Source organism: Apus apus, chromosome 10 (genome assembly GCF_020740795.1).
Source record: "Apus apus isolate bApuApu2 chromosome 10, bApuApu2.pri.cur, whole genome shotgun sequence".
Taxonomy (NCBI): Eukaryota; Metazoa; Chordata; class Aves; order Apodiformes; family Apodidae; genus Apus; species Apus apus.
This window is the reverse complement of record NC_067291.1, coordinates 3255709-3282778: the sequence shown is the minus strand read 5'-3', so window position 1 is coordinate 3282778 and position 27070 is coordinate 3255709. Positions and strand designations below refer to the sequence as shown.

The 27070-nt window shown below is 36.3% G+C and overlaps 1 protein-coding gene across 3 annotated transcripts in view; it reads right to left on the bottom strand.

Moving 5' to 3' along the window:
- Window positions 1-27070, bottom strand: part of SCAPER (S-phase cyclin A associated protein in the ER) — a 148749-nt gene that overhangs the window by 97920 nt on the left and 23759 nt on the right. For 2 of the 3 annotated variants that reach the window (XM_051628465.1, XM_051628467.1), the window contains exons 6-17: window positions 22417-22517; window positions 21016-21132; window positions 18606-18766; window positions 11700-11962; window positions 11008-11232; window positions 9324-9494; window positions 8987-9062; window positions 8421-8538; window positions 7983-8094; window positions 7365-7505; window positions 4497-4652; window positions 2703-2845 (exon numbers count right to left, since the gene is read on the bottom strand). In XM_051628465.1, the coding sequence (XP_051484425.1) occupies window positions 2703-2845; window positions 4497-4652; window positions 7365-7505; window positions 7983-8094; window positions 8421-8538; window positions 8987-9062; window positions 9324-9494; window positions 11008-11232; window positions 11700-11962; window positions 18606-18766; window positions 21016-21132; window positions 22417-22517 (1784 nt within the window). The remainder of the gene's footprint in view (window positions 1-2702; window positions 2846-4496; window positions 4653-7364; window positions 7506-7982; window positions 8095-8420; window positions 8539-8986; window positions 9063-9323; window positions 9495-11007; window positions 11233-11699; window positions 11963-18605; window positions 18767-21015; window positions 21133-22416; window positions 22518-27070) is intronic. The other variant, XM_051628468.1, reaches the window with a different exon arrangement.

The window sequence follows — 27070 nt, the reverse complement described above, 5'->3', positions numbered from 1 at the left end:
CGAACTGCAGTGGTTTGTGTTTTGTGTGGATTTTTGTTTCACTAGTTTATTTTAAACAGAAAACTCACAGAAAAAACAAAGTCATTTCAGTAAAAGTAGATGGCTCAGATACAGTAACGTTTGAAAACAAAAAGCCACAGAAAATATACAAGCAGATAGGAAAGATGACAGGGGTAGAAGCAAGTCTAAGGATAACCAATACACAATTGTTCTTTCAGAACATGTAAGTGAGCTCTTCCAACCACCATGGGTGTGGAGGGGGGTGGGAAAGAGATGATGGATGAGAAGCATTAGGTAGTTTATGTTTATCTCCCCTGAGGTATATAAAGACAGACTGAACTAGTGTTTTTTTTTTAAAGAGCTCATGACTCACATCATGAGCTAAAACAAATCACAACTAACACACAGCTTATTTTAGCTATTTCTTTCAGTATACGCTTTTAAATACTTGTTTAATCCTACAAACCAAGACAAATTAATTGCATAGTTTGGATTAATATTTGATACAACATTCTGAAGTTTCAATTTATAGAGCATCAACATTATTCCTGCACAAGTCCTTCTGAAAAGCATGCTTTTTGCATTATTAGGTTATATTATACAGTTTTATGATTTCTGTTGACAAGCACAAAATTTTCCGTATTATGGATTTCAACTCTCTGAAATACAAAATACTCTGAAATTACATCTAAAACCTTACTGGAATCAAGTTTATGTACCACGAGGGCAGAGGGAGTTTTAAAGTCAGTTTTAAGTACACTATTCCTTTCATACAGATGCTTTAATCACCACCAGATGCATATAGAATGCACATAGAGCTCATACTGAAGAAACCTGAAGGAGATATTAAAAAAATTACTAATTCCAGCAAGTATTAAATCTTCAGGTAAGAGTTAAATCCTAGCAGCAGGAAAAAAAACCACAGCAAAACAAACAAAACACCAAATGATAACCTTGAGGTTCCACCAAAAAGTGCTGCAGTCCAACATGGAAGGGGCAGTACAGCCAGGTTCCTGTCAGGCTCATCTCTCCCTAACTTCCAAACCAGGACACTTTGAACCCTCCTCTAATTCTACCAGGTTAGAGAAACCTCAGAACTGTTCTTAAGAAGATGCAGAGACTCTGAGGTGATTGTGATATAGCAGAAGCAGCAGATTGTAGGGCATCATGCATACGTTCTGTCCTACTCTTTAAAAAAATTATAATTGGGGAAAAAAAAAGAAAAAAAAAGGAAAGAAAAAATCCTCTCTTGCATAACCAGCAGCTGGCAAAGCAAAATAAACACAGGCACAGTGTCGAGCACAAAGCATTTAAAAAGTGAGAGCTAGAGTAGCAAATAGAGAGGAAATTTGCTGAAACACAGCACTAGTGGAAGGGAAATGGAAAGTGCTGCTCTTCGTGTAATTATGAAATAAATGTGGAGCAACAGGGGACAGTGGCAGATTTAAAACTGATTAAATGAGAAGAGCAAAGAATGACTTGCCTTGAGCCTTCAGACAAGTTCTAACCATAGATAACTTCAGAAAGATGTGAAAGCCTTACACATGCAGTGCCTTCCCAAAATAGCATAATCAAAATTCCCTGTTAGTCCTAATCTTCTTCAAGTGTCTGAATGAGAGTGAGATTGAAGGGTCCCTTCCAACTCCTCTTTGTGTCTTTGCCTCAATACTTGAGGAAAGGTCCATGAATCTGGGGCAATGCCATAGATCCTATCCACAATTTATTAAACAACATTAATTCAAAGTTGAATTGTTTTATAATGTGAAGCTAGAATTACTCATGACTTCAGAAGATGAAAGCATGTGATCAATACATTTCTGAATATTTTACTTAAGAGGGAAAAAAAACCCTCTTCATGACAACTCTGAAGAAAACAAGCTGTCACAGTAAAATGCTTAAAGAACCATTACTGAACACCTCTTGTCTTAGGAAAAATGTAACTCCTATTTAGGTTTTATGGAATGCTTGTGGCAGTCAGCTATAGGGAAAGAGGGAATAAAAGGTGGTGAATACAAATAGAATTTGGCAAAATAAGCAGAAAGTAATTTTCCTGAATCCAACTTAAAAGAAAACCTCTCGCACACTGTACTGCAGCGTTCATTCTCTTTGCACCTCATGTTTGGCTCATGGGAGAGAGGGAGAGAGGGAGAGAGAGATACTGACAAAAGCCCATATCAAAATCCCTCTATGAACTTTTGGTTATGTGCAAAACCACAGAACAAGTAGTTCATAGGCAGCAGAATCAATGAAGCCTGATTTCCCAGCTTGGTGCTTCACAAATACAAGCCTTGGTGCGTACAAAAAGGTGAACTCAAATTGATGGCAGTAAGTCCAAAAGTTACTGGAGAGTGGAGAAAATGGGGAACATAGGGACATTAATTTTGCTTCCTTTTGAAAACTAAGCTAAAATGTGAAAAAGACAAACTATTCAAAAGTCTTGTTAAGCAATAAAACTCAGATGAATATAACTTGCATGTTATATTGTGCAAGTGTCTAAGGAATACAAAACTCTGTTACAGCATTTATGATTAGTCACCTGATTTCTTCCAAATCATTCATCAAGAATATTCATTAATGCTACTTTTTAAAATATTAAGCCTGAAGAGCTAAGGATATATTGTTGTTCTTTGCAGTGGAGCTGCAGCTTGCTGGAAAGGATAGGAGTAAAGGGCAGGGATCCCAGGAAGTGAGTGCCAAGTTACCTGGCCCTCTCCCGTGCAGCATCTTCTCGAGCTTTTTCTTTTTCTTGCCTTTGCTGTTCAATCCGGGCTTCTTGTTCTTTCCTCTTCATCAGCAGCTCCTCAACTCGAGCTTGCCTTTCTGCCTCTAGGGCTCTTTTCCGCTCCTAAGTACAGGGAACAAAACCAAAAGGAATTAATGGAATATGTATTTAACATCTGCTTGAAGAATTTTATCTTACTTGCACGATGGAGAATTTTTTACTAGCTAAAGGAATAACATGAAAATAGGATATACTCTGAAGCTTGAACACACACTGAAAGCACAGCTGTGTGAACAAAGCTACACATTAGCCATCTATTTTGTTCACCTTGAAAAAGTCTGTCCACTATCAAAGCTTATGGAACTAGTTCATTCTCAGTGGTGTCCAGTGACAGGAAAAGGGGCAAGGGTCTCAAACTGGAACACAGAAGGTTGGAGTTAAACATACGGAAAAACTTCTTTACTGTGAGGGTAACAAAGCCCTGACAGGCTGCCCAGAGAGGTTGTGGAGTCTTCTTCTCTGGAGACATTCCAAACCTGGATGTGTTCCTGTGGGATCTACTGTAGGGGATCCTGCTCTAACAGGGGGCTTGGACTGGGATCTTCAGAGGTCCCTTCCAACCCCCACCACTATGTGATTCTGTGACTAATTAGAGTATTTGAAAACATATGAAAGATCCTACAGGACAGAGATGCAGAAATAACACATGCTCCCATGGTATACTGATATTTAAATAATTATTCTAAAACTATCTGAATGATGCTATAAAACAAATCAGACTTTGACAACTTATTTTTGTGCTATTGCTGAATACCTGTCTCTCACACTACTCATTTTTTTCTGACTAAGAAACCACACATGCTGTTTTAAACCTTTAAAGTTTTATCAGCAACAAATGTAAAAACAGAACATCTTTCAAATTGTACTTAAACAGGACAGTCATGAGTAGGCATTAAACTGGTGAGCTTTACTAACAGGAAATGTGATTAACTGGTTTAGCTGAAAATTTGGGAAGAAACGGATTTTTAATGTGTTCCCCAAACCCTTATCTTACTGAAAAATTGGTCTGTTTTGCATACGAGAATAAATGAAAAATACACTTTAAAAAAAATTTAAAATATACTCCTTGCCATAAACTTAACCACTATCCCTACACTAGCAAATAAATTCTGCTTCTTTCAGGAGACATTATGAAATGTCACTAGCACAAACCAAAACTTGCTGGAATTATCAACAGCATTCTTAAATACTAGCTCTGCATTCTTAAATACTAGCTTTACAAAAATTTAGACATTGCCAAAAACAGTGCCAAAAAGTGGACGTGTGAGACTGGGAAACTTACTGTTGGAATGCTTTATTAAAATAAACAAAACAAAAACATAAAAAAACCCCACACCAGGATTCCAGAAGCAGAAACACATTTGCCTTGTGGTTTTCCAACATCCTGTAAAAAGTACTGTAATTATGACAGCAGGTATATAAGAAATACTTTTCTGTAACCAAAACAGAAGGATTTTCTTGTAATGGAGTAACAAAATTTTTTTTAAAAGCTCAAGATAGGCAAGAATCACCTGCCCAGCATCTGGAATATCTGTTAGAGACTTTAAGACTCACCTTCCTCCGTCTTACTGTTGAAAATCATAAGGAAGAAACATATTATACTTCTCTAAAGTTGAACAAAGCAGGTAAAATAGAAATCAACAAAGACTGCATAGCCAAAATGAAAAATAAATGTATATTTCATTGTCCTCCTGCAACTAGAGATGTCTTATACCTGAACTGCTTCATCACGTGCTTGTTTTTCCTCTTGTCTTCGTTGACGCTCTTCTTGCAACTCATTTAAGCGTTGCTCATACTCTTTTAGTTTATTCAGCACATCATGACGTTTGTTCTGAGCTTCCAAGGTGTTTATAAATGCAATTTCATTCACCTGCAAATCAGCAGAATATGTAAGGGAGTATGTGAGAAGTTGAAATAAGTTTCATTCTCAGTGAATTCCATTCGGTTTTTAATTACCAATTTGATAACTAAACTGGTTCTCCAGAATGGGTTTTAAACTACCAAGTTGAGAATAAGGCTTTGGGTTTTTGTTGGGGTTTTTTGTTGGGGTTTTTTGTTTGGGTTGGATTGATAATTTGGTTTGTTTGGAGTTTTTTGGTTCTTTTTTCAATAGGATAGCCCATGGAATATAAATAAAGAGAAAACTAATCGTGTGAGAAAAACAAAAGGTTTGGGTAAATACCGGTAAAAATTTCCCAGCCTTCTAAGCAACAAGACTTTCATTAGTCCATTATCTCATTCACAAAATTATAAATCCAACAGGTTTTTTGATCTAATTTTTAATATATGGGCACTTACTGAATCAAAATGTGAAACTATGAGTAAGAAAATACCAAACAAGCCCATTGTCTTAATACTTCCTATCAGTATAGCCTATGTCACCAATATGCTTTTTCAACCACAGGAGGACAGTGTAATACACAAGAATAAAGAAAAATTATATTAAATGGCTAAATTAAAAGTACTTTAATGTGTACATTAAAAATATAGAAGAACATGCTTTTCTGCTACTTAGGCTCATTAAGGGAATCAATACTTTGTCCTCACTGTGAGATTGCTGACAAAAATTCTTCTCAACTGTAGGGTTTTAAATGCAAATGCTTTAGAAATTTACACTGATGGGGAAAAATTAAACTTATTTAATTTTTATTTAATAGAATAAAATAATCTTATTAAATTAAAATTTTAGCACCAAAGTTATTGAGGAAAGTAATAAAAAAACATCAGCTAGATCCACACTCAAACCTGTGATTCAAAGAGAAATTCATTTGCTGTACTCAAAGTTCATGCTCTGTCTGAATCCACAAAATATATGAGTAAAAAGAAAATACAGGGACAGGCAACAGCAGAACAGGTAAAGGGTGGCAGGGTATTTTTGTTGCTTTGTTTTCTGTCTAGAATCCATCAACAGAATGGATTTCACAGTTCAGTAAACAAGGAAGCTCTGGGAATTTAGATAACCAATTGAGCAGCAACAGTTACCATGGTCTTCAGCTACACTCCTCATCAGCTAATTCTCTAAAGCCTTCTGGCCCAATTAACCTTTATTTCCAGAACATGAGAACCTTGAGAGGCAGCAGATCTTACAAATTTAAATACACAAAATGCTTCAAACATCTGCTTAGCAAGGGATTTATGGCAAGTGTGACTTACTTTGTATGCTTAGAGAAGTCACACTGGTGTAATGAAATAATAACGAAGGTATGTTATGACTGAATTAGGTAATTTAGAAATAATTTTAACCCAAGAGACATTAACTAAGTAAAAAAGCTCAATCAATTGTGATGTGCTAGCTTAAATAATATGGAAGAACTGCAGCATCAGTCACAGCTGGGATACATGCTCATCATACAATGCGACATTTTAGTTTTAGGGAGATGCATGATTCTTTACTAAGGAAAAAGAGTTCTAAAATGTATGCTGTGCTGATTTTGGCTGGGATAGAGTTAGTTTTCTTCACAGGAGCTAATATGGGGCCATGCTTTGGATTTGTGCTGGAAACAGTGTTGATAACACAGGGATGTTTTCCTTACTGCTGAGCAGTGCTTGCACAGTCGAGGCCTTTTCTGCCTCTCACACAACCTGCCAGAAAGTTGGCTGAAGCTGCACAAAAAAGTTGGGAGGGGACACATTTGGTACAGCTGGCCAAAGGGATACCCCATACCTTATGACATCGTGCTCAACAGTAAAAGAAGGGGGAGGTTGGCAGGGCACTGCTGCACAGGACTGGCTGGGAGCAATTGCTGTCACTTGCATCACTTGTCACACTTGGGTTTTATTTATCTTCCTTTAAAATTTTCATTTTCCTTAGAATTTCTTATTTATTAATTATTTTAGGGTGTTTTTTTTCAGTTATTAAACTGTTTTTATGTCAACCCTTGAGTTTTCTCACTTTTACACTTCTGATTCTCTCATGAGCAGCTGCACACTGCTTAGTTGCTGGCTGGAGTTAAACCACAACGTTTATCAAAGGAGGATGAATAAGGTAAACCAAAAAGCATTAATTTAGTGCATATCTTATGAAATTACATCTTAATGTCAGAAGAGCACTAACAAAACACGTATTTTAGAATAATTGCCATGTGCTGTAGATTTCTGTTTATTTCCAACTACTTAACAATATTTGTGGTACAAAACACAGCTACAGAACCACTGTAGGGCATGGAATGTTGGACCTAGAATGGATGTTTAACAAAGCAGAAGATCACTGAGCTCTTCCCACTTCTCAGAGTACATGCTTAAAAGCAGAGAATCAGATCTTTTAACCCCTCCAGGCAGACCATTTCCCACGAACAATATTGCCATACTCTCTGTGAGGAACGGAAGCAGCAAGATGACTATTAGGTCTTAATTTCAACCCATCTTTTCCTCCAGTCCAGCACACCATGATATCTATTAAGAGCTAATTAATGTTATATTCACATTAGAGAAAAAGTGTTCATTTTAAAGACTGGCATTTATCCACTTTATAGTTTGCACTTGTTCAGATCTAACTTGCAACATCCTTCACAACCTATCTATGAGCACTCTGAGGCACAAAACATGGAGAAGCACAGTTCCCCTCTAAAATAAAGAAACTTACCTTAGCTTCTTCCTCTTGTGCTTTTTTCACAATTGCTTGTAGCTGCACTTCACGTTTAAACTCTGCATGGAGTAATTTTTCCTCCATCATCCTGCGTCTTTGATCTAGTAATTCTTCTTTCCATTTCCGTACATCTTTCTCCTAGATATAATGAGGAAAATAATTACTAATACAGTAACTGAAAACTGGGCCTGAATTCTCCTCAGAAATGTCTAATATTTGAAGCTTTATTTACAGTTACAAAACATTCTGATGCCCTACACAAAGCCTGCACTAAGTTTAACCCAATATATTTGGGTGACCAAAGATTTGCTAACTGCTTCAGTCTCATGAGTCTTAGCCTCTATGCTGGCCACATTCAACACATTTCTACTTTCATCATTCTTCCCGAGTCTGAGCCAGTACATCAGCAACAATCTCACAAACGTTCATGACTTGAAATGGTACTTTCTTTAATACCCGTGATGCACGAGTCATCTGTGAAAACTATGAACTCAGAGGAAATTTTCATTTCACCGTTAGTTTAAATCTCTAATGCTTCTAGATTATGGGGGGGGGGGGGGAGAAAGCTTTTCTAAAGGGCAGCAGACTGGTTCCTTTTTCTTACAGAAAACTTACCCTCTCCATTAATTTTTGAAGCTTCAGTGTCTTTTCTTCACGTAACTTTTCCCTCAGCTGTTGAGCTTTCATTTGTTTCTCTTCATGCTTCTTTTTGGATTCTGCTATTGTTCTTTTAATTAAAGAAAAAAAAGCAGAGCAAAAGCAAGTGAGAACATGAACTGACAGTGTTGCAAACACTTCTAGGTTCTTTTCAGTTACACAAAACAAACAGGCCACTGGAGGGCAATTATTTCCCCTAGATGTAAATATTGTTTTTCTAATCTTCAAATCTTTATTTACTGGACCATGTAGTTCATTATGAAAATAATGTACTGATTTCTGTAACACTTTCCACCCACAGACTTCAGGAAAGTAGATTTATGAACAGTTTCATGCAGCCATGAATTTGGTTGCTCATTTTCACTGGCTAATCAAGACAGGTGACAACTCTAAAACCTTTTGCGTGACGGTGACGACAGCTTCTCATGCATGTGTATTCCATGTCCAGGTGGACGTGCAGGCTCCTCTTCCACTCTGTCTCCCCAGGAATTACTCTGGCGCCACGATTCACGAGCTACATGTAAAGAGAACAAACACACTTAAACACACTTTGCTGTAATTTATGAGGTGTAGTTCCTCTTAAAGTTGTCTCTCAAATGGGTTCTCTTAAGCCTTAAGTAAGGTGCAAACACAGACTGAATGATCTCTAATCCCTGTGCATTTTCAATGCTTAATGATCTTATTAATTAGGCTTTTACCCAAATGTTAAAGACAAAACTAGGTAACACATTTTAAAATTCCAGTAGAGAGATGAGGGAAGAGAGCTAAAGAACAAAAACATACAAGTCCATCTCTCCTAAGGAAAGAACATTAAAAAAAAAACATAATTTGGAATAATATTTATATATTGGGGGCACGCGAGACAGTGTCTTCTGAAACCTTAACTAGCTGTAAGTAAAATGGGCATTTTTCTAAATTTTGCTGTCATTTCAACACAAGCACAATAATATATGAAAATTTACCTTCATAATCTGCCAGGACATCATTCCAGTCCATAGATAAACCACAGAAAGATGTGCTTCCATTGCCCATACTCGTCTGAAATTTAAAATGATCCAGACAGTAAAAATATAAACTTTAAAGCACAAGTGTGCACCAGCACTCTGCTGCTGAGTTCAGTAACACTACATACACCTTAGAATGTATGGTATGGTTATTACATGACGCTATTTACTTTATCTGCATGTAAAACAAGTTTGCATTAATGCGAGAACAAACATCAACACATTCTATACTCATATTCTGCCAACAGCAAAGACAGCTTCAAGTCGGGCACTTGAAAATAAACCAAACACTCACAGTGAAATCACTATCGTTGTCAGTCTCTATATTAATGTCATTGTTTTCCTCTGCTTCAATCTCTCTAGTTAATTGCTCTTCTTCTGCAATAGCACTAGCAATGGCTTCTTCATTTGCCTTTTCCAGGCGATCAGCTAACTCTTCTTTCTTAGCAAGGACTTCTGCCATAGACTATAGGAAACATGAAATCAGAAAACAACCAAAAACCTAAATCAGAAGCAGGCACAAAAAAGTGGTTTCCATGTAGTTAACATGAATTACATAACATTTTGTTCAGCTTCTAATTACATGTAGTTCTGTACTGCTGAATTTTGTGAAGCTAACTGAAACATAAACCCCACTAAAACTGTTAGCAACTATTAACTCATTTAATAGATGCATGAAACATGAAATTAATTATCATTCACATCACTCCAAAATGTACTGGAGTGATGCATGATACATGAGCACTGTCACTAAAAGGACTAAAGAAAGTTCTTCTCTAATTCTTCTAATTACCCAGTCGTAGGGACTAAGCATCACATACTCTGAAACACAAATGGTCCTATTATCTCCAGAAAAGGAATCATGCTCCAAAATACTATCTACAGATGAAAGTGGATCTGTAGATGAACTGCATCTGGAAGCTTTACTGTGGTTAACAGAACGGAATCTCAGGCTATACTTGTCGTTCAACATGAATGACAAGACAGGCAAGAATGTAAGCTTAAACATGCTGACTGCCTTCTCCTTCTCCAATGTCCAGGATTACCTGCTTCACTCTGGCTACCTAACAATGTGCCACAGTCAGAAGTAGTAAAATGCTCACAAAAGACACTGATCCCACCAAAGTGTCAGAAAACTGAGCTGTTAATAATGGACAATCTGAACCAATGTTAATGGATGAGATACTAGAAATCAGCTCTAAAAACAGATACTTGACTTGGAAGTTACATAGCAGGAGTTTATAAATTGGTGTTCAAGAGAAAGCAAGTTACAGTAAAAGTTCTAAAAATCAGAATTGTAATCTGGTTTCTGTAAAAAACAAACTGAAAGAATAAACCCTGAAAGTATGGCCTGGATTTTCTGTAGCATTACTGCAAATCTGCATCAGAGAATCAGAGGAACGCAAACACACCCTGAAACCTGCAGAATTCTGAAGACTAAAAAGGATATCCTTTTTGGGAAGCCACATAAAACCTGTATCAACTTCACATTTGTTGCTTAAGAATGGCATTTGTCCAAATCGCTGGTTGTACAGAAAGACCCAAGAGAGCAGTTCAGCCAGTCTTAAAAGGCAGAGGTTTGTATTTCCTATCCCAAGAATTTTGACATTCCATGTGATTCCAGTTTGAAACATTAGCAAAACTGGAGCAAGAATTTAATGAGTCCAACATAAAATGATTGATAGTGAAAGGAAATGAAAAATTATGGCAAACATATATGAAAAAAAAGTAATGAGAGCACAGACCTCTTTATTCAAAAAAAGCACTTCTATCTTTCCAGTTTAAGTTCAGAAACTTTACTGGAAATAAATCCTATCATGAAAAGTATCTGTGCCACAAATTACTTTTTCTACAGTAGGCACCTTACAGACTTTTCTACAATTTCTACAGCAGGCAAACAATTAAAACTACAAAAGACAGAATGAGAAAATTCAGGATTATATTAATTATTTACTCAGAAGTCTAATAAGATTTCTTACCAATCTGGCAGCACTCACATTTGAAATATCAGAGGGATCCATTTCAGTTTTAGCTGTTTCTGTGGGATGCTGTTCTATACTACCAGAAGCTTCATTCATCTGCAGAGTTGTTGAAGTGCAGTCAGTATTTGTGAGAACTGGAGGCATCTCAGAAGCTGTTTGTAAGGAATCTTCTTGCAATGGTGTGCCAGTGCTGCCATTGTCTTCTGAGGGATGTGCAGTGAACTAATAAGAGACATATGCAAAATTAACAAAATATAACATACTGATTTTAAAGCCGTCTGAAAGGATTTTTTAGTCAAAAGGATTATAACAGACTACCTGGCAACCTAACAGTGAGTGATGCAACTAACTCCATGCATAGATATTTGCAGTTGCTTGTAACCTTGCAAAAGTTGGATCTTTCTACCTGAAATTTTCTATGTATGAGATGTGCCTAATGCTAAGCTTTTGGAAAACATGTAAACCTCTCCAAAGCATTGTAAAATACATGGTTCATCTCACTATTTTTAAGTTGCCTATTTTTGTAAACATCTTAATGCATTTCCATAAATGTAACAGAAACAGCCATTGTTTCTAAATCCCTTTCCAACCTGGTTAGTAAATAAAAGCTCAAGTCAACACTACCTTCAGAAGATGCTCTAAAAAAGTTGCAAGATTTAAGGTAGAAAGCAGTTCAGAATTGTACTGACCTGAGCCCTTTCAGTAAGAGGACCTTCAGATGAATGTAAAGGATCTTTCTGTGCAAGCTCTGTGCTTTTGGATGCGCCACAGTCAGTGAGCGAGCTCCCGTGCTTAGTCTCTGCTGGTGGTGAAATGACATTTTCTTTGTCACTGTCACCTTTGGACTTGAGTGATTCTGCAGCTACAGGAGTTTTTGTTGCCAAAGCTGTGTACCGAGATCGAACAGGCCTTCCACGCTGAACTGTTTCCCAGCCCTCTGCATCCTTTCGATCTAAAGAAAGAATAAACCACCCCACTCTAAGAAAAGGAGACTTCCAAGTATTATCAACAACTATTTAAACTACAGCATTCACAACTTGAGTGAGAAAAATGTTCTCTTTAAAAATCAATACCAAAAACCAAAATAAATCTTCTTTAGCAAAGCTTCTTGCTTCAAGGAGGTCTCTCAGTTTCACAAACACTTAGCAACTTGATGCATGGGACCAACGCTGTTACTTTCAGAAGCTAAGCTTCTCATACACAAAATCATGTGAAAAATGGCAAGATGTACTGAAGTTTTTTATGCCTATTTTGCTATTTCCTGAGATGGTAAAGTACAACAAACCAACCACACACTTGTTCTTCATTGTAGCAACAGTAATGTTAGAGGCCTTCCGTAAAAGCGCAAGTCTCAGCAAATACAGACAGAACTGCGTGTCTTGGTGTGGAAAGTACTGTCCAGAAAGTGGCTTACTTTTACTCCAGAAATGTTTTCTTTACTTTTTTCCCATTTATTTCATTCTGGTAAGAAAAATACACTAATCAGTGTCAGCTTTCAAAAAATTTCTCTTCCTGGATTCCAGAAAATAGCAAAATATTGCTACAGTGGGACTGCAAATTGAAGGAGAAAATGGAAGAGCAGTTAACTTCAATTTACTTTGATGACTAAATAGCTCTTAAATACAACTTGCTGATCAACATTGCTGATATCTAATCTTTGTACATACCTGAAGTGTCCACAAAATTACATTTGTCTGCCTAAAGTATCAGGTGTTAAGCGTGGTCAGATTTCTAGAATAACCAGGTGAACCCCCTTCTCCATACATAACATTTTTGTGGCCAGCAATTAATACCAGCACATAATTTCCCATACATTGTGAAATGACTGTGATTCTTTTCAGACCCAATGGCACAACTCATAACTGTGACAGGTAAGTTCGCATGGGTCTATTTGCTGAACATAAGCTCTTGAAAAGAAACATCAAGAACTAACTATGCATATTTTCCAATATAATTTTGGCATATGCTCTTTTTAGGATCATTTACATAAAAGGAAAAGAAGGGTGTGGGAGATTATTTTTACCTGGAGGGGTACAGAATTAAAAACCTGACACTAAATCACCTGCTTTACAGAGAGAAAAAAGTCAATAATAGAACTAAAAGATTAATACTCTGGGTATTTCCAAAGCTTTTACTAACAAAGGTCGTGCAGCTCAGGCTTAAAAATCAGAGCTCAAACATTAAAATTTAACATGAATATGAATAGGAATAAACATGAGTCTACTTCGTTGTCAAAAACCGTAATTTGAAACACCCAAAGGTGGTCAGAAAACAGAACTATTTGTATGTTATGATGAATTACACAATACCAATTTAAAGAGTGACTTAAAATTTGAATTCCTAGAGATCTGATTTTTAAAAGCAAAATATAAAATGGCTTAAAAAATGTAAGATACAAGTGTTATGCTCTCTAAAAATGCCACCTACTTTCAGTAGGAACATATGATGGCTAGGTTACCAGAAGTGAACCATCTCTATAGATCAATCTCTATAGAACCATCTCTATTATATATCAATAATACCCATTATTGGATATGATTTGGCAGGTCAACAAAACCAATGGGAGATGAGAGAACAAAATATTTTTTCTTCCATTCAGAACATGTATGCTTATTTTAAAGCAATTTACAGTACATTAAAAGGACCTGTCTTAACACTAATTTTCATGGTCAGAAATCCCTGAGTCTTTTTAAATTTCCCTCCAGGACACGTATTTCTGCCAACTTTGAAAGCACAGAAATTCTGGCACTAACTCTTCTCTAGAAGCACTAAGCCACAAAGCCCTGCAGTGGCACAGCCACAGACTGTCAGTAAAAATGAAGAGTATTTTAGGTACAAGAGAAAACTGTTGTAGTACCTAGTGGACTAAACTACCTTTAGGCAGACTTGAACTGATGCTCAACATCAGCAATAACCAGTAAACTGGAAATAAGCTGAAACCAGAACCTAAAGGCATTTTCATACTTTGCTAACCTTGACACGTAGCATTCTACAAACATTCAGTGCTCATTTAACTATGGGGCTCTTTAACATCTCAGGATTAAACATAGAAGCCTACCTAGACCAATGGCTGATGTAAATCAGGAGTTACCAGGGAAGTTAACAGGACTGTACTGAAATTTATCTTGGCTCATGCAACAGGTGATTCTCCACAAATACAATGCTGATAATATGACAGATGTATGAAGATAATGCATTTTGCTATTTTATTGGTTTACTCTAGAAAATTCACTGTATATTTTTTAAAGTAAACAAAATGCCAAAACACTTTGTGAACAGCTGTAGCTGATCTCTTCCAGTTACTGATGGTAAGCAGAGACCATGTACCTCTGCAAAAGCCTTTTTGTGTTCATTCCACCTGTGTGCACTTGCACAGGCCTCAGTATGCACCACTGATTAGAGAGTGGGATGGAAGTAAAAAGACACGGATTATATTTTTGCTTTACCACAGATGTATTTTTAAAAAAAATTTAAATATTATTACCTGCAGGACCAAGTGATCCAAACATGCTATTTCCCTCTCTGAGACAGTTTTATCTCCAACAACACTCCAGGGAGCAAGGTTTTAATTCCACAAGAATCACATACTGACTGAAGGCACACAGCCTGTAACCCTGCCTTACGTGGGACAAGGACTGATTCAGCCCCCTGGATGTCACAGCTGCTCCTACTCCACCAGCATTTGGAATTGGTAGGACCACAAAGATTTTGCTGTCTATAGCTCACACTAAAACCTAGCCAAGAAATTTCCCTGGCAAGTAATATACAGACAATGAAGAGACTGTTCAAAAGACTGTTGAAATCAACCAAAAAACCTCCATTGCTTCACTGCTGCAGACTTTTGGATTGCAATTCTTTTTGCATGTCATTTATGAAACAAGATTGTTGCAAGATTTCAATTCTACTTGTTCCAAAAACTGAAGTCAGCTCTTCCAGCATCTTTTCTACATTTAAAAAATTTGGAAATTCCATTCAATACTATCTACTATCTAAACATAGTTTTCTTAACAACTAGATAATGAGATGTATTAATCTTTATATATATATATATTTGTTATAATTGTGCTAATATCTTCTAATTTCTGAAGTTACTTCCACAAAAAAAAAAATTAATTCCTTCTTTTGTGGTGTATTTCTTAGTAGTCTAAAATTAAACAAATAATCAGAATAAAATTATTCAGAGCATGGCAAAGCCACGATCACCCTTACTACAGTAAGAATGAATCTTTTATTAAAAGGCATACATGTTCAATTTTTAATTTGTATTTGTTCAGATTTATCAGGTTTATAATTATTACCTTATAATAATTCTCATCCAATTACTTTAACAGCACAAAAATCTATCTTTTGTGTGTGAAAGAATATAGTTTGGTGGATTCTTTAAACACAAAATAGCTTTCAATGCAAGCATGAATTCAGACTGCTGAAATACCTGGAATCAGTTTGTTTTATGCTACCTGACAACGAGCTGTGTACAAGAATGTACGTTTTCTTTTCAATTCACTTATTAGTTTAGTATTCAGTAATTTCCTGGCATGTTTTAAACAAAAAGCTTGCAAAGCCAATACATTTATTGACATTAGATCACATAGCTCCTAATCTGAAGTGAAGTTAATACTCAGTAGAGCATCACCCTTCCTCCCTTCATTTTTTTTCCCTAAGTCTGGAATTCTTTTCATATAGCCCAGTAGCCACCTCCACACACTAAGTATCTCATGCTGGGTTTGATTACTCCTTGGGTTTTGTTTATGAATAATTCATTTGACTACCTTGATCATTCTCTAGTTTCACTTGAACTCCCCTGTCCCTGCTTGCTCTTGTATTACATGGCAGTGACAAGCCATCTGTTACCTTGAAGCCCGCAGCCACCATGGCCTTCACCCTTCCAAGTCCCTCCATCTGGAAGAACTGGCCATGCAGCCTTACTGGCAACATCCATAAAATATACCTAGGCAAGGATGTGAGAAATTCTTAGGAGTTTTACCTCAGGAGATGCCTAGGCCCTTCTTCAAAATTTACTTGCAAGTAATATAGTACCAAAGCCTACTTAACCTTCCCTGCTCATTACTAACCTTCAGCCCTAATTTTTTTACTAATCTAAAGTAGTATTACTGTATTTGAGAGGCACTTTGCAGAACTATAATTATTTGAGAATCTGGAAGCAAATCTAGAAACATGAACTCAGACAAAACACAGTTTCAGGTCACAAGACATAAAAACCAGAACTTCAACCTAGTCCAACCTTAATACACACTCTAGCCTCGTAACACCTACCTCACCTTTTACCACAAGCACCTAGGAATTATTTTCACACTAGGCTATTGCCTCTGTGTACCAATCTCTCTGGGCCAATCTTTTCTCTTGCCATAAACTGGTCAGACAGTAAGACAAAGTGTAGAAAACACTCCAGCATGAAAGACAAAATTATTACTTTAAAAAATGCATTAAAATATTGAGGTAACAGTGAGTTTAGTGAGGGAAATTAGGTAAGATAATTAAATCTCATTTAATTATGCATCCCGAAAAAATATTTTAAATAACTATCTGGAAAAATAATGTGTTTTCTCTATCTAAAGGCTTATTTAGTTAAATTTAGGAATTCCATCAACCATGAAACAGATACAGTATCATACCACTAATCCATTTCACAAAACCATTGTCAGGTTTAATGATAAGGCTATCAGAAATCACACGAGAAAAAGTGTTTTAAGGAAATCTTGCCACTCTAAGTCCCAGCTGAGCTTTAGGAGAGCAAGAGAACATTACAGGGTGACAGAAGGAATCTTCTCTCCCACAAGGCCTGGATGTCCCTGACAGCTGTGAGTGCATTAGCTGGTGGCCAGGCAGAGCAGATGACACATAAGCCTTGTAGCTGCTTCAATAATGCATGCAAAGAGCCTTTGTGACTCCCTTTGAGTAAACTTCAGAGATCCTCTTGTGCTCCATTCAGTGAGGTTAATCTGATTTTACGAAAGTGATTCTAGCCTCCATACAAAGGAAAACATGGAATTTGATTTGTTAGAAACATTACAGTTCAGCCATGAGAAAATAATTTAAACTGTCCAATGTTCAATGTCAGAGGTAAGAGATTCTTAATAATAAAATAAGGCTTTAGAAGGGATGACTGTTGTTTCTTAAAATGAAATGTTCAAAGTCTGAATTGTACAGTACATTGGATTTTAAAAATGACCGAACACTTATAGGCCAGTACTACAGGACCTAAGTGGTTTCGCTCTTTTTGGAGCTCATCAGCTGCAGGTAACGGCCAATAAAACACAGCAAACACTGACCCTTCAGCCCTTTAAATGCTTTAATAACCTAAGGATAAGGTCTTCTGCTTTCCCTTTAGCCTCCTAAAAATATGATATCCATATTGATCAGTTTTATTCCCTGTGCAGCTAACAAAATTCTCCATGCACACAAAATTCCCTAATAAAGGTACATGCTTTGTCACTTTAATAAGAGCAACAATCAACAGAAAAAGGTTTTGTTGTGAACAGCTTCAACTACTGGCAAAAATGAGAAGTGGAATTACACTTTCAGTTACTGTGTTGAAAACTCAGACTGCTACTATTCTCAAACCAGCTCATTGCAGCTACACACAGCAAGATCCTCCCCTCATGCCAACAGCATCAATCAATTCCCAATCCACATGCTACTGAACTCACACATATTGAATTGCAAGACACCTGGACAAGGTATTTTAGTACCATAATACACCACAAGTCTCCAAATCACTATACATGACTACTACTACCAGGTTGCACATATGTTAAAATAATACATTTGCTTACAGTCATTTTTCTTTAAAAAAACAAACACAAAAAATTATGATTATTTTGATTTGTTTAGAATATCAATTTCTAAACCCTGCCTGTTGATTTTGTGGAAAATCATCTGGGACTACACATGAAAATATGCAAAAAATGCATCTCTGAAGACAATCTCAGGGTTCTAGTGTGTGCAAAGAAACAAAATTTATACACAAAAAGGTTAAGTTTTTAATATCTACAACTAAATAAATCTTTTCTAGAAGAAAAGAGACCCTGGCATCAAGCATTCTCCAAGGAGAATTTTTAGAGGAACCATTAATAAATGAATCCTGTCATTAGAATCATATCATAGATTCTAATTACTTTTTTCTTAAAAACCATCAATTGTTACTTCAGCATCAGACTACAATGTCATCTCCTTGGGCACATTCAACTCTCTTGAGCTCTTTTACAGATCCCTGGACATGTATTATTCTTTATATTGTTACACCATTCCAAATGGCAGTCAGTCAGACTATCAGTTTGTGTCCAAACACCCTCTGCTTCTTGGAGTGTTACATACTGGTATTTTAACAGATCAAATCCTAGTTAGTGGAAATACAGTGGAATGTTGCCTACACATGAGCTCATAATTTTGTCCCAAGTTTAACTATTACAATGATAATGTAAAGTTGCCTTAATATTTTGTCTTGATGTTGAAGGTAAACCTTGTTTTTTGCTAAATTATACTTCATTTTGGTTTGAAAGTAAGTCATCACACTCTGAACTAATTTTATACCAGGCAGTTTGTGAAAATAACTTAAGCCACTTAAAGAGACTTGCCATTTTTCCTCGATGACTTCTGTGCTGGAGGTGGCAGACAGGTTGGTGCTGTTGCTAGCTCAGGAGTGGCAGCTTTACTTCCATGATTGGCTTTCACCTTATCAGCCCAGCTTACACCAGAAGGAGCCAGCCGTGTTGCAGAAATGGGCACTGCAGGGTTCCTAAATGAAAGCCATAGCTCTTTTTAGTGACTAATCAAAGAACAGAATGGTTCATTAGCAAACTTCATCAGGACTCTCCCTCCTTAATCTTGGTGTTCAGATTCAGACTGAGAGCTAGCTCTAAAATTTTGAAATGTAGTGGTTGAAGAAACACGCAGCACTGTAGTCATGGTCAAACAGTTCCCACAAGACATATTCTCTGATCCCAAATTTTCAAATCATAAACATGGTATTTACAGCCAAATTCTATTGCATCTTCCTCAGTCCTGCCCAGCTGCATCAATGAACTCTGCAGACTGGGCTGCAACCAGTACTAATCTAAAGAATCTAACAAAGCACGTGTGCAGTAAGTTCGAAAAAGTGCAGGTTTAATTGTAAATGCAGATCACACAAATCTATAAGGTACTCCATTTCAAGGTTAAGTAAATTTAAAAAATAGATCTGTTTTCCTTTATTTGTTTAGCAAAAATAAATTGTATATCTGGAAGGGCATTCTGTTAATTTTCAGAAAGATCCACATGACTGCCTAAACACTGCATTTCTAGATGGACAGGACCGAAGCATTTTTTAAATTCCTTTGGTTTGCCTTTTGCAAAAATTTGCCATTTCCTGCACAAGCTTTAGAGCAAAAAAACCCTATATAGTCTTATTTAAGTATATGCAGGCAAATTTTTTATAATTGGAAAATGGTAACATTCATTCCAGAAGCACATGTTGAAGAAATGTCCAATTCTCTTCCATAACACGAGTTATTTTATCTGCAATCATACAACTGGTTTCTCTTCCAATCTTTACAACACTGATTAAAGCTGTCCAACAAATCCAGCTCCCTCATTAGCTAAAACAAACCAAGGACAAAGAAATGGAGATCTTCCAAGTTTCAAACAAATGTTTAGAAAGCTTCCATCTAATTAGACTGTTCACTGATTTTAAGCCCAGTGAGATTTCCTATTTTTATCAAGTCAGTCATCAAAAAAGTTATAAAAACCTAGCTGGCTGGTTAGTTGCTTGTGGGTTTTTTTAAAAATGCCCATTGATCCTACAGGGCTGCAATACCTTTTCATGTGAGTAAAACAGGAGAAGAGGCCAAGCCCTTTGCCCTGTCTCTCATATTTCCACACAGCCAAGCAAAGAGACTCAGAACCAGGCAGCACATAAGGACTTTTCCTTTGGCATTCCCTTCAGATGGCAGCAGTTCACACTGAAAAGTTGTAATTTATTAAACACATCTTTGTGTTTAATAACCAAAGATGGACTTAAATCTTTGTGACACTAACTTCTGAAGTAATTGACGTTTTTGGCATCTGAAGCATTACATAATCAACAAATTCTACATACTCAGTCTTGAAGAATACTTCTGCCATTTTAAGCTTGGTGTTTGATCACTTCAGTTAGTACTCCCAACTCTTTGCCAGGAAAAATAATGAACAAAATTTTTCTATTCATCTTCTAAGTGATTTTATTTACCATACCCTTCCCCTTAACTCTTCTCCAAATTCTTTTCTACCCATCAATACTGCTGGATACTTCTGATTGCTCCTGTTTTCAGTCGCTGTACTTTTTCTGATTTTTACATTGCTTTTGGGAAGAGATAAGAAATGACCAATGGCAGAAGTAATTTACTATGAATGAATCTGAATGAAGCAAAAAACACACCCTGAGAGAGAATTAAATTGGACACATACACGCTCTCCAGAACTGACACAGCACCAGACAGTGCTGCTCTAAAATGGTGTTTATGCACATTTTTGTTGAACTGCTTTCAAACAGCCATTTTCAGCTTAACAAGCAAAAGATGCTTTATTGTAGTACGTAATATGCTCCATATTCAAACTTGTATCAGTTTTGCTATTAACTATAATAATCATAATCTCACTTTACTTTCTGACCTTTGTTTCCTTTTGCACACACAGCTGGCCATTCACATTGCTGGCAATTTTTAAACGCCATTAACAGACCTTTTAACCTTTTTTTGCAGTGGGAAGAGAATATTAAACAGATAAAATGAAATACACTAATTGTATTTTATCTTCAGGTCTTCTGAATGATAACGAAAGAAGTAAAATATTAAATCCTTGACAGGATTTTGTTTTACAGACCATGTGCCTTTGCATTCATTCATATTGCATACATAACTTAATAAACTTAAAACCAATATATGATTACTACAGAAAAATACTTCATTCATTAACTCTGCTTCAAACGAATCCTTATTTTAGCTTTAATAAACTTATGGTCTAGTTTCATACCCAAAATTTAAACTTCTTCGAGCATTTGATGTCACACTAATTCTATCTGTCGATGGACTTGGAATCACGTGGCGTCCAGGAGACATTTTCTTTACTTCCCAGGCTAATGAAGTGGGTCTGCAAGTTCAAGAAAGAAAATTTTAAAAATAAAATTCACAATAACTATTCCTCTATCACCTTAAAGGAGAAAGAGCACTGACAAATGCTATAAAGTATTAATTAATACTGCTGAGTTTAATAATGCATATTAGCAACTCCCAGCTGCATTAGCCAGACCCATATAAAAACTAATGCATACTCTCAAGGCTGCATTGCCTATTTTAAATGTCAGTGTGGAATCAAACAGCAAGCTAACCAATTAAAAGGAAAGGATCAGGGTAGGACTGGAAATATCCCATAGTTCTAGTGACAATAACAATGCACATAAAAGGGCACAATCATTCAAGGTGCCCTTGGTTTTCCTAACCTGCTGCTCTAGTTAATACAGGTATCAAATATCTCCAGTGTATAAAAAACTTCAGAACCAAATACATAACCATCCACACCTCCTGTCAAACTACTGACATACCAAACTTTAACAGCAATAACATTTACTGATAAATGTGTACTTGCAAAGATAACTGAACAGCTTGATCTAAGTTAACTGCCACTAACATAAAACTTTCTCATCCAATCTGAGATGGAGGCCAAGGCAGCAGTTTCATTATTCATCTCATTGAAGCTGATGCTGTTTTCTTTTTTAACTCTTGCTCCTGAAGCTGATTACATTAAAATTGTGACTTGCAATTAAAAACAAAATCAAACTTGTAGAACCCACTGCTGATGAAGACAGATCCAGAAAAGCACTTAAATATACTGTTTTTCCACTGGTTCTAGTACTGCTGGTGAGATTAACAATCTATAATCAACTAATAAACCCACTTTGTCACACTTGGTCTACTTCTAGTCTCTGCTTAGGCAGATGAGAGATGGAGCTCACTACCCAGCAAAGGAAAAGGGAAGAACTAAAGTGTGTACCTCCACACATACTGCAGGTCTCCCATCTTCTACAGGCACAAATTAAAAACTTCTCTTCTTATTTACCTCTCAAAGCTAAAACTTAGGCACCAAGGCACAAACTCAATAATAGACACAAATTATGATTATGCAATCAGTTTTACCTCTTTGATAGTATAATTCCAAAACCTTTACCATTTCCAGCTGATAATACCACCAGGGAGGATAAAAACCCCTCTGTGTCCACACAACAATTCTGTCCAAAGGGAGTATTACCTACCTGATGCCTCAGAGCAGATATTAGAATTTAATTAAACTAGAAATGTGCTGAATTTCTCCTACAAAAGTACATTTACTATGAGACAATATTTAGACTTAGATTTTAAAAGATATAAATCCAATTACCTGCTTTGAGCATCAGCTTTTTCTAGCTTCTCCTGTAGCTGTATCCAGTCAATCAATGCTTTGAAGTCCCTTACATAGTTATCAAGCATCATCAGGACTTCCTGAAAAGCAACCAATACATGAAGCTTTGTACTTAAGAAACAATCTCCTTGCCCCAGTAAAGGAACTGAAAAGAAAGTAGGAACTTTACTAGTCTGTAGCTCTCTCATAAAAAATAAGCCAAATAAAAAACATGAAAACAAAAAAGTCCAGACAGTTAAGACTGTTATATGAACAAACATGAAGACAATTATTCTATAAAAAAACTTGCACATTTTCCAAGAGGACTCTGAGCATTTATGTCTAAGAGGAAAATCGCAAAATTTGTCAAGAAAATAACTCCTTGTTTACACCATTATCACCATTTCAGGATTTTTTTGTCGGAGTTGCTATCTTTTAAAATATACTGGACATACTTCACCAAATAACCAAAACTAAAGCCTGATAGACCTGTGGGAGACTAAAAACGTCACAATATATGAATTAAAAACACAAAGTTACACATAGGCAACTGCATCAGATGTTGGGAATTCCTTCTGGAGAATCCTTGGATCCCTGCATTAGAGAAAAAAACAGTTCTTATGCCTCTGAAGTTGAGCAAACAGTATCCTGTTACTACAGACTGTCAAGTGTGCAGAACTTTCAGCTGATGGCTGCTTGTTCTTGTCCAGATTAATGAGACATCCTACTGTCACGTGAGATTAACAGCACTATTGTACTAGCAAAGCAATGTTTAATCAAAAAGATTCTTGTGGTGATATTCTGAAGGACAAAAAAGAGAAAGATTGCAGCATTTTACTTGTCTCATAAGATCATCGTGTTTGACATAAAGTCACTGAGAAATAAACAAGATAAACTATAAGATGCAAAGTTTATATTCTCTTATTAGCATACTTTATCAAATGGAAAAAAGTCACTGATGGCACATTCTTGTCTATGGAGTAACTGCATGTCCAGGCCTTACAACTCCAGTACCCACGTTATACTTCTTGAACATCACAAACCAATTAATTTTTTACCATTTAAAAAATTACTTTAGGCCTATATGGAGTTGCTGAAGAATTTAAACATTTTTATGTGAATTAATCACTGAGAGCTGTATCCATGAACATATTTTATGGCTTAAAAGATTTACACATCATCATAAAAGAACATAAATGGATGGGGTCTTAACAGCAATCTCTTCCACCCCATAATTTCTGGCTTGGATAAGACACACGCTATCAGAAATAATGTTGGAGTTTTATTCAAAATATTGCAAGGTCTCGATTAAGAGGTTAGAATCTTGCAAACTATGTGTTGGTCTGTAACAAAACTATCTGTTATGAAAGGACACATAAAATAAGTCTTCACACTATATCAGGAAGAAATTAATACCTAAAATGCCGGTGGCTGAACAGTAGGGGACTAAAAGACTTGTTTCTGATAGAAATATCCTTAACTTTCAAAATTATTCACTTTATCTCCTGATTTCCAGTTTGGTCAAATGTACAAGTGGAATAACTATAGTAAAAGTCAGAAACAACAAAAAGTGCAGAAACAACAAAAAATTAAAAGTCTTTACTCAGACAATACTGCCATTTTTTCACAGCAAAGCAGAGCAAAAGACCGTATCATTAAACTCTCAGCTTTGTTCCCTCAGCAAACTGTGACTAGTAGAGAAAGGAACAATTCTCTACCATGCAGGAAGCTAGGAAATCACTTATTTTCCACATATAAGTTAAAAAAATCATTGTATGATTTTTGTAAGAAAATGTAAGAAAAAACACACAGACCATCACAGCCAACAGGCATCTTCTCAGCAGGGCTGTTCATCACCCAACACAGCACATCAATGCACTTCTAAAGGAGATTGCTCCAGACCATGTTGCTCAGACACAGAAGCTTTTATATCTACTCTTTTAAAAAGACTGAAAAATGTACACTGTACCCAACGATCAACAACATGCTGAACGTAATAAAGATCCAAAACCAAAGCTTGAATTCAGTGGAAACTTCCACCAGCTTCATATTTGGAGTGTAAAACGTAGAGAGAGTTATTTATGGTATAAGAAAATACACTAATGACAAAGTGTTGCTGTACTGCAAATTCCTTACTACGTAAAAATGATTCCTGCTGCTATTAAGGGAAAATTTCTGCTTAAAGCAAGTAATTATTACTTAAAAATATTTTGGGAACAACTACAAGTGAAAATGTATCGGTTACTATGCACAGAGCCACAAAGTTTAATAGTAAAACCTTTAATGCTAAGAACAGTACACTCTACTCCAGTACAGCCAACTAATGCCCATTTTTATGTAGTATCACGTCTCATTCATCTTTACTTTTTAATAGAAAAAGGACCTCTAATGTATGCAAAATACTTTTAAATATACAATTATATGGATGACTATTAATTTTGTTTAACAAATGCACATTTGAAATTCAGCTTGAGTTTTACATAACTGTCTTTTGAACTACTACATAGGGCAGATCTAGACCATATGCTGGTTGTGAGATGGGAAAAGTCACAAGAAAGACAAACACAAGAGAAATCAAACAGAATACCACAGCTGATGTAAAAGTTACTCTTTGTTTTGAAGTACTCCACAAAAAAAGCTAGCAAAAAATCTTTCTTACAAGGCAGTTGGTTTAGAGCACCAAAATAATTTTTAAGTAAAGTCTGCTATGTGAAATGAACAAGTCAAGCATTTTAGCCAGTTTTTTTTCAGTTTCACTAATAAAATTTCAGCCTTCTAATTCAATTCATGTCCATTTAGGTCAGCTCATGCTAAGTTGTGCTGACTGTTACTAACAATACGACCATAGAAAGCAAAATTTAATTCTGAATCATTTACTTCTCAATCCTGTCTCTGAGATATTCTTCACCAAAAAAATATCAATCTGCATATGAGTTATACTTCTGAAGCAAGTTGGCACAGGAAAAAAAAAAAACCTACAAACAACAAAAAACCAATAAATGGCTTAACCTATTTTAAGGAATGTTTAGCTACACATTATCAGAAATGATCAGAGCAGAACCATGCAGCTGTAACTTGAGTCATGTTTTACGAACAAGGGAATACAAACAAGACAAGCAGCTGGAGCGGCCCCATATTCACTGATGCACATCTTTCTCCCTACAGCTATGAGGGCCATTTTGTCAAGCAGGATGAAGCAGAACAAAAGTGGCTCTGAAAGCGCCATTACAGGCATCCAGATAACTACATATAGATGTACAGCTAAAATTACCAATTAGTTTACCAATTGGCTGCAACGGATTCGATTGGTTTGTAATTAATTCTAGTTACTGGCGCATACAGCAGGCGGGTTGGCGCCATCCCTTTGTCCTCCTGACACACAATCCTGGCATGCAGGGCTCTGGGGTCCTGGATATCAATACAGCTCTCCAGCTCACCTATGGTACTGAGTGTAGCAGATATACCCTGTGGTGCTGAAGCAGTGGAAACTTGTACCACTTGAGAAGGTGCTGACAAAAAGGAACCTTTGTGGGGTAGGCTACAGCTGCACTAGAGTCAAAACAATTTTAAATCCCATTATTTTTCAAGGTCATACCCATCCCATACCATTTTTAAAGTGCCAGCTCAAACTCAAAGAGAAAGCTACGCTGTTAAAAATAGCACTTAAAGGGAAATCATGACATAAAACTAAAGGCACTCACAATACAGCTCCTGTTTCGTTCTCCTTCCATGATTCTAGTCAATAACTCCGCAGATCAAAAAGCTCTTTTTCTGTTTTTCCTTCTTTTCTCCAGTGCTCAGTCATTACTTTGGTTTCTATGCATTTATCTTAAAGTTGTACTTCTAGTCTTTTCAACTGGGTGATCTACTTTGCAATCAGTAAGGATCTCTAGTATCCCAGAGCAGCTACATCAGAATAATCCTATATTCCTGAACGATCTTGACATGGGTCATGGAGTGGCCTGTTACAATCCTTAAAAACAGAATTGCCCTTTGTTTGGAAATTCCACAATGGTTTTGAAATGTTGTCTTCTCCATTCGCAAACAAGGAGGAGGAAAACAGGGAAGAAAGGAAGACTCTTGTATTTTAAGGTTACTACAATTCAAAAGAGTGTAATACCTGTCAGAGAAATTAACTCGGTCACCACACCAGCTTATTCTCAAGGTTAGAAATGTGTATTTTAGTTTATAAACTATGTATACTCTACATTGTCTCATTATCTACACCAAATATTTTGGATTATGTATTTACCAACATAAACTCCATTTTCTTGCACTGGAGTACATTTTTAGCAGGAAACAGAAGTTCCATCTTTCTTTCTTTAAATTTATGTTTTTAAGGATAAATGGGTGTTTCAGTAATTTGACACAAAAATTGCTTTAAAAATTCCTGGTAGTCCTGAATTACAAACACTTAGAGCTAGCTCTGGAGTTAGGTTAAACCACCAAAGTGGTTCTTACAGCTTTGGGAGAGGATGAAGGGAAGCAGCTTCTCTAGCCAAAAGGCTCATTATCCCAACTCCAGTACACGGCAGATAATAAACAGATGCAGAGAGGAGAAATACACAATAATTTTCCAGTAACTAAACCTCTCCCAACTGGTATGCTTTTTTAAAAGCTCTTACACCAGCCCTGCAAAAACCACTAAGCAGCA